The sequence below is a fragment of the Candoia aspera genome, chromosome 3, assembly GCF_035149785.1.
Source record: "Candoia aspera isolate rCanAsp1 chromosome 3, rCanAsp1.hap2, whole genome shotgun sequence".
Taxonomy (NCBI): Eukaryota; Metazoa; Chordata; class Lepidosauria; order Squamata; family Boidae; genus Candoia; species Candoia aspera.
This window is the reverse complement of record NC_086155.1, coordinates 74,851,375-74,860,228: the sequence shown is the minus strand read 5'-3', so window position 1 is coordinate 74,860,228 and position 8,854 is coordinate 74,851,375. Positions and strand designations below refer to the sequence as shown.

The 8,854-nt window shown below is 33.7% G+C and overlaps 1 protein-coding gene across 1 annotated transcript in view; it reads right to left on the bottom strand.

Annotated features, from left to right (window-relative positions):
- Positions 1-605: 605 nt before the first annotated feature.
- MSH4 (mutS homolog 4) overlaps positions 606-8,854 on the bottom strand; it is a 68,215-nt gene continuing 59,966 nt past the window's right edge. The window contains exons 15-20 of the mRNA XM_063300147.1: positions 8,338-8,538; positions 7,997-8,115; positions 5,577-5,705; positions 5,308-5,482; positions 4,080-4,168; positions 606-823 (exon numbers count right to left, since the gene is read on the bottom strand). Coding sequence (XP_063156217.1) covers positions 635-823; positions 4,080-4,168; positions 5,308-5,482; positions 5,577-5,705; positions 7,997-8,115; positions 8,338-8,538 — 902 coding nt within the window. The 3' untranslated portion in view covers positions 606-634. The remainder of the gene's footprint in view (positions 824-4,079; positions 4,169-5,307; positions 5,483-5,576; positions 5,706-7,996; positions 8,116-8,337; positions 8,539-8,854) is intronic.

Below are 8,854 nucleotides of genomic sequence, written 5' to 3'. Positions count from 1 at the left end.
AAGATTATATACTGTAAATGTTCAGGTTTGTTCACTTTTTTTTTACTTATAATGTATAGTATACTGTAATCATCATTAATACAAAAAATAATAACAAAAATACAAAAAATAAATGTTATAAAAATTCATAACAAAAACATTAAAAAAGAAAACAATAGAGATAAATTTATTAAACTAACACATCTAGATAGTCAAACAATGAACAGATTTCTCTAAGTCTCAAATAAATTAGCAAATTGTTGTTTTGTTCTCTTTCTTTCTCAGCATACTTTTGGACGAAGTATTTTTTTTGTTCTTTTGTTTGCCTAATACTGCATATTTTATAAGTGACATTAATGGATTCATAAATGAAACTTTTAAAAACAGATGAGACCTTTTGTAAATAAAAACTTCCAGCTAATCTTAATTTTTGTGGAATTTTTTAAAATTAACAATTTAATTACATGTTCTTAATATTTCCAGTTTAATTAAGAATGCATTTATTGCACAATTAATATATAACAACTATATATTGGAAAGAATACTCCAGAAATACAGTGATTTATAAAAATAATGGTCATGTATATACAATTGTCAATTCTAGCCATATTTGAGTTAGTTAATCCTTCAGTAATGGAGCATATGTTATTGATGGTCATCTGACATCTGTGGGTATTTGTTCAGAAGCAATGCAATCAGTTTCATACTTTTTCTTCAAACCTTTCAAGTATATTCGCAAGCTGTCTGGATCCAATTGAGAGTTGCGAGCAGTCTGAATCAATCTATTTGCTAAGTGATATATAGCCTTCTCCTTTAGTATTTCAGGATCAGTTCTTTGCTGCTGCTGTTATTTAAAAGGACATGCACATATTAAAATCTGAATGTTTATGATGCTCACAATGTCAATTACCGAAGTATACATATTTCAGTTGTATTTTCACATTACCTGATTAAACCATTGTAGAAGATGGTAAAGCAAAGCTACATATAGTGCTGACCTATTCTTGCAGCTAAAATTTACTGTAAGATATTATAGGACCAAGACATGATCTGAAGTGAAATGGTTGGGATGAAAACCATTCTGCTCATTGCCCCACGTTGTTTCTGTATCTATCCAAATCCTATAATTGTTTGCTAGTAACACTCAACAAACTTACAGGGTGGTAGTTGGCTGGAGCACCCATATCCCCTTGTCGGCAAACTTAGGCATCTATTTTCTGTTATTCCTTACAAGCATCTCCACCTTCTGCACTACATTGGGAATCCTTCATAGGAGAAGAATTTGCAAACAATAACTAGAAAATGGGAGGGGGGGGGAGCCAGCTTGCTTTCTTCCCTGTAAATACTCCAGAAGCTGCAATAGTGCTGGAACTCCTACATTTTTTGTTATATAATATAGTTTGGTCTGTAAGTATGCCATAATGTCAACCTTTTTTATGCTAGGGTTGTTTTTACTGAAATGCAAACACATTCTGTCAAAATAACGAAGGCTTATTACTTGATATATCTACCAAAAATTTGCACTGCCAACAGTAAGATGCCCTGTCGTTCTCACAAACAAGTTAATTTGTTTCTTTAAAGCCATTATGAATGCATTACATGGGTTCTGGGTGAGAGGTAATAAAGAAGCTTGAAATATTGGACTTCTCTGTCTAATACAGATAGTTTGTAAACAAAAACTTAGTATGTTATTTCCTGCATTTCTGACACAAAACGAGACGAGAGTAAACAATCAGAATAACTTTTCTGCTGCAAGATTCTGCTGCAAGATTTTGACGTTATGCAATATACTCTTCTGCCTGGCAACTTCCTGAGTAAACAGATAAATGTGAGTTTGAAGTTGTATGCTGTCATATTTATGACACAGATTTATGTCATTTTCATAAGATGTTCGAGCAATATTTGATCCTGCATAAATGACAGTACTGATTGTAGGCTGATTTGAACTTTAATCCAGACAAGACATTGATGAAGGATTAGTCTATGATTAGAGAATATTTAGATTTATCTGCTTGTTAATGGATATTGCCAACCTGAAGTGATATCTAAATGGATGATTGTAAGATTCTATACTTTTCAACATTTTTATAAATGATCTGAAAGAGGGGTTGTTTGTCAAAACTTCAGATAAAATAAAATTAGGAAGTAATAGTATTCAAAATGATCTTAGGATCCTGGAACGTTAGGATCACCAACAAAATAAATTCAGTACATGAATATAAGATACTGCATTTAGATATGAAAAATCAAAATGTGAGGGTTTTGTTGAATTGGAAGCAGTACATGAGAAAAAGCAGCAGCTGCTAAAAATGTTAACACATAAACAAAATACATAATATTCGGTTCATAGAAAATAATATCTCTGCTCTATTCTCCATTAAACAGCTGCTTTGATGTACTCTGACATTTACAACCTAGAAAACATCTGAAAAACAGAAGAATGGTGAAGGAAATTGGAAAACAAGCTGTAAGAGAAATGACTGAAAGAGCTGGGTAGGTTTAGCCTAGGCTGACCACATGCCCTGTTTTGAACGGGACAGTCCCGTTTTTCTAACATTTCCAGACTGATCCGTCATTTCAATATAAATGTCCATTTTGTCCCATTTTCTTAAAAACCTTACTTAAAAATTTGAAAGTTCCCATGAACATGTTAGAATGCAGTCTGACTTTGAGTGGAAGGAGGGGGAGCTCAGCAGAAACGACGGGAAAAAAGCCCCAGAGCTCAAAGCGGCGGGAAACCTACAGTTAAAAAACAGGTTCAGCTGATAGGCGGGGATCAAAGGGTGAGCCGATTGGCTCCTGCCTTGAAATGGCAGGAAGAAAAGAATGTAAAAGCACAGCTAGAGGAGGAACGGATCGGGAACAACCATTCACGAGACTCTCCAGCCCAGCCTTGCCTCTTGCAAACAATCTGAAGAGATTCTCAGCCTGAGAAAACCGGAGAAGTTCCTGCCTGCCAATCCAGCCTGTCGTCCAGCCCTGCCCCGTTTTGCCATCCCAATGTCCTATTTTTGTCTCAAGGAAATATGGTCAGCCTAGTTTAGCCTGAATAAATAGTTAAGGAAAACATGATAGCAGTCTTCAAAAATCTGAAAGGTTGAAATGCAAAAGATTACACATAACTGATTTTCTCTTGATCCAGAGCAGCCTTTCTCAACCTTCTGACCCTTGAAGGAACCTCTGAAATATTTTTCAGGCCTCAGGGAACCCCTGAACATTCAGGCTCAAATTTAGGCCAGAAGTTACAAAACTACTATATTTGTTTCATGTGTAGGCCTGTATATATGCATTAACAGTGTTCTTAAACTGAAAATAAAGAATGAAACTTACCTCTTTTAATGTGAAGTTGCCCGAATTTGAAATATTTTTTTAAATAAATCATGATCTCCGAGGGAACCCCTAGTGACCTCTCACAGAACCCTAGGGTTCCATGGAACCCTGGTTGAGAAACCCTGATAAAACTATAGGACTGAAGTTACAAGAAAGTAGATTTCAGCAGAACATTACAGTAGAAAAGGCTTTGTAATAATAGGAATCTTTAGCTTTGACAAGCACTGCCTAAGAGGTGTTGGGCTCTGTAGAGGCATCTACAGCTCTCTGGAAGAATATAACTGTATTGAAACATAATATGATTTCAATAATTATGATTTCAATAATATGTTTTATCTTAGCACGCTGTGTGAATCCAGCCTTTGATCAGTAAATTGTATTATGCTTAGTGCATTGGGAAAAACATGATTAAACAAACCAAAGTTTACTACAGGTTAGGATTTGAATCTATGACTTCAATGCTTTGTGGCTAAATATATGAAGTCATTTTTCTTTTATTGCCAGATTTACTGTTATTTCTGTGGCTGAGTTTTCATATGCATCATTTGGTTTGCACTTAATTGTTTAACTTGTTTTTTGTTTCAAATTGTTTTATTCATACTATATATTGTTCCACATGTCACTAATTTTTTTACAAAATAGACACACACATTTCAAAATATTTTTCAACAAAATTCAACAAAAAGCAAGCATGTTAATAATACAATTTATATAATATAAAATGAAAAGCTGTATTATACATCCTGGAGTTATGTGCTAATAATACATACCAACATTTGTCTATCAATAAGAGTTATTAGCTTCTTGGCATCCAATATTATTGACATTGGAAGAGAGGAAACTTCTGCAGCTTTCAAGCCTAAATGTAAAAAATATGAAGCCATTTTTTACTGTGAAAGATAACGTTATATTTAATAAAAATGTCTGACTTGCCTGACAAGATCAGAAGCAGTTCAAACCTCTTTCTTCCTACTATTAATCTTAACCATGAGCTAATGTTACATTGGCATCAATGTTTCCTTTTTAAACAGTATTTAAAGCAGGCTTGCAGTTCAGAATTAAGGAGAACATTGATTTGTTATTTTAACTAAAATGGGTATTAAGTAAATGTGATGCTAAATCAGGAAGGCAAAAATACTGAACAATGTGACATACTTTTTCATGGTCCTATTTCTTAATCATATTTAAGAAATCAAAAGCATTATGTTGACACCAGACTTCTACACTTTTTAATAAAAATATCTACCTATCATTCTTTTCTCCCATCCTCCATTCTAAATACTGTAATCTGCCAAAAAGGAATTTTATTTATTGATTGATTTATCAAATTTATATAGCCGCCCATGTCACAATCATATTATATTCTGAATCCTACCAGAGTAACTACCCAGACTCAAATGTATCAAACATTAGAGCAATTTCCAGATCAGCAGCCTTTCCATAATTTAAACTGTAGATTCTGTTATACATGTTTTAACATCTGTTATAGATTTGAGAAACACCTTCTTTACCGAGACCAAGAGACAAGAAAATGAATATAGCAAGCACAATGTAATTATTACAGCCTGTATTTCGTGCATTTCATTTCTTTCCTAATCTCAATGCTAACGGATTTGATTCTTCTATATATACCTGTCAACTCAAGACAGAATGATGAAACTGGATCCTGGCCCATGAAAACTTATGGAACCCTAATATAAATTCATCTATTCCCAATGATATTTCAAATGCCATGATGAGAAAAATATTGGTTAGTGACAAGAAATAAAACACCTTGCAAAATCAAGAGGCTAATGAAAGCAGCTACACTCAATAACAAACGCATCATAAAATATTAATAGTCTTTTTTTAAAAAAATAAAAGCATACAGTTCCAAATATAACAAAAATTGCATGTGCAGAACTCTGTCTGCTAGATGGTCCCCTCTGCAAATACAAATCATATACAGAAACCTACTTCTGTGTGCTGTCATAAGCCTTAATGAATCAGAACTATTACCATAGTTTTTTTCCTCTGTGCGTCCTTTAGAAAGAATGTAAGTATAAGCAATTTTCTCCATAATTTCATGACTGCTTCTTACATGCTGCACTTCAAAGTAATTGTTTTCCACATTGGGATATAAGGTATCAATCTGACATAATTCCAAGAAATGAGTAGCAAAGAGCGTAAATGCCTGCAAAATGAAACAACAATTGAATTGAACTATAAATTATTGAAACAAACAAAAAAGCAGAAGGCAAGAAAAATGATTTAAGAATTAATATTACTTTTAAGTTTAGAAGATATTCACAGACTGCATAACATATGCCGATGCCTTCTTCAGGACTGGTACCTCTGCCAAGCTCATCAATTATGATAAGTGATCTGTCATTAGCATTTTGTATGATATATGTTACCTAATGAAAGAGATAACAAATTTCATTATTAACATTCCATGTGTGGATAAATCCTGCTAATAGATATTTTCATTTCCTGCTCAAAACTCTAGACAGGAAATCTAGTTTAGTAACAGTCAACCAGCTGTCATGTAAAAACAAATCATTAATCAGCACAAATAGCCCAATTTAAAAGTTCTCTGCATGCACAATAGTTTCAATTTTCACAAAAGCAAATGCATGCACAACTTTTATGTTGTAAGCGGATATTTCACAATGATTGAGTAATTGAAAAGAAACGCTTGTACAGCAATCATCTCTGATTAATTCTATGCATGTAGTGGTGGGTTCAGCAGGGCTCAGCTTGGTCTAAATTTTTAAATTTGCGGCTCCTCAAAAAGAGACATTATCAATGTAGAAATCATGATAATCACATATTCCACTCACATTTACCCAAGCAGCAACTTCCTGTAAGTTAGATCACAGTTCAAGTAGTGTCAATTGAAGTGACAATTTAGGTTTCAATCCTGTATGTATTAAATCTGTTGGAAGGGTAGTTTGGATGCAAATAAGGGTTAGCTGAACCAGAGAGAATCCAAGCTTGAACAGAAAGTAACTACTCTGCAGGCTTACCCAGCAAATGACCTCTTCTAGTGATTATGATGGATAATGAGCTTAATGAATTATATAAAATATTCAGTCTAATGAAGTACATATAATCAATCCAAACATATAAGTGCATGGATTAAAAGGGACCCCGGAGAAGATCAAAGTATGACTGATGGATAAAAGTACCAAGAATCAGGGCATGAACTTCCATGATCAAAAACTGCCCAAGAACACCTAGACCCCTTCCCAAACTGTTTTCTAAATTGTAACAATATTCCATGACAAGATTGATGAAAACCAGCTTGTCATAATCCAATACTTTTAGGTTATTAAACTAGAGACAAAGAGGAATGCTGAGAGAAGTATAAAACGTCTGTGTGTAGTGTGTAAAAATGTTCCATTTTGATTGCTTTTTGCTTGCTATTTCTCTCACTACTGTATCTTTCCCGTAAGACAACTGATCTGCCATAGAATTTGAAGTAGAAACCATTCCTGGACTATAACGCAATGCATGGTTTTGTACCCCATCCAAAATTAGGGGTATTTATTTCTCGAGTTTATATGCCATCCATCTCTCTGTGTCAGCGACTCTGAGCAGCTTAAAGTAAAAAAGACCCTAAGAAATCCATACAAAAATATTTGTTGTTTATTTGTTCAGTTGCTTCTGACTCTTCGTGACTTCATGGACCAGCCCACGCCAGAGCTTCCTGTCGGTCGTCAACACCCCTAGTTCCCCCGAGGATGGGTCCGTCACCTCTAGAATATCATCCATCCATCTTGCCCTTGGTCGGCCCCTCTTCCTTTTGCCTTCCACTCTCCCTAGCATCAGCATCTTCTCCAGGGTGTCCTGTCTTCTCATTATGTGGCCAAAGTATTTCAGTTTTGCCTTTATATCATTCCCTCAAGTGAGCAGTCTGGCTTTATTTCCTGGAGTATGGACTGGTTTGATCTTCTTGTGGTCCAAGGCACTCTCAGAACTTTAAAAAATATACCAAGTTAAAAAGTTGAAAAGATGGAGAGAGCGTCCTCATATAAAGCTTATACTTCAATCTCAGGGGATATTTCAAACAGAACAGATTCTCAGTTTTTACAACAGATTTTACCCAATCAATTGTAGCTTATAATTATATATGATTTATAACATGTTGACTATCATTCTTGATATTTTTCCTTGCGTTCAGCTTGATAGTGATTTTTAGTCATTTAAAGTGATGTATTATATTCAATAATTCATACTTTAATGATATACTGAAAATCTGTAATTTCCTTGATATTTTTAGATCCCTTGTTTACTCATTTGTGCTTTATTCTTTTATTTTCATTATTTGTTTTCTACTTTCTATTTATGCCTGTTTAAACATTTTTTCTAAAAATATAAATACATAATTAAAGATGTATAATTAATTGAAAAGGAATATTTACAAGTGAGCTAAAGGTGCAAACATGAGTTGTGGACCAATACTGTTGTCTATGTCATGATGTTACTACACAAATGATACGAATTACACATTTGGATTGTTTTGTATCATATGAAGCAGAGAGACAAAGACACGACATTTTCATGGTGACATCATAACACACGTGGCATCATTTTGATGTAATAACTGCTTCTAACTTCTGTCTATGAATATAACCTATGAATCAATTAAATATTAATCAAGGCCACTTATTAAATAAAAACTCTAACTCAACTGAATCAATACCTCTTTCATTTCTTTCATGAATGTTGATGAATTTGTTTCTATATCATCATCCATACCTATTCTAGTAAATATTTGTTCAGCAATCCTAAAAGAAGAATATTCTGCTGGGACAAAAGAACCTGCAAATTAGAGTGAAACAAAATAAATGTTAAGATGTTCAGTTATACTACAGTTGAACTAACTTTAGCTTTGTCAAATTTGTGAAATAGTAAGAAAAAACTATTTTTCTTACTACATCATTTCTGTATTACATCATTTTAATACATTTATACATACGTTTACTAAATAAATAATAATTAGTTCACTAAAAAAAAATTAGATTCAGAGAAGCAATTGTTTACCCATTTGTGCCATAATCTGAGCAAGGGCTATCTGTTTTAGGTACGTTGATTTTCCGCTCATATTTGGTCCTGTAATTATTATAAAATTACTTCCTTCTGTGATATAAGTATCATTGGGAACAGGTTTCTCAAAATGTATTTTTTCAAGAACAGGATGCCATCCTTGCTTTATTGCTAATGTATCTGTAAACTCAGGACGTACTAAAGTAAAAAATAGAATATTTTAATATTCATTTGTTATTGACAAGTATTTTGTAACACAATTTGCTTATACTTCAGTTTATGAACCATCCAGAAATGTATGTTATGTACATGTATACAATACGTAGGACTGCATTATTCCTAATTTTTTACATTATTTGCAGTCCTGCACAGAAATAAGTCCCATTTTTTCATTAAAGCTTATTCTCATAAAACTGTGTGCAGTCCTACAGCCAGTGGCATGCCAAGGTGGGGGGTGTGTGTGGTCCACCACAGTTGCAGACAATAAGGAGATGCTGGTGGAAACACAAGGAAG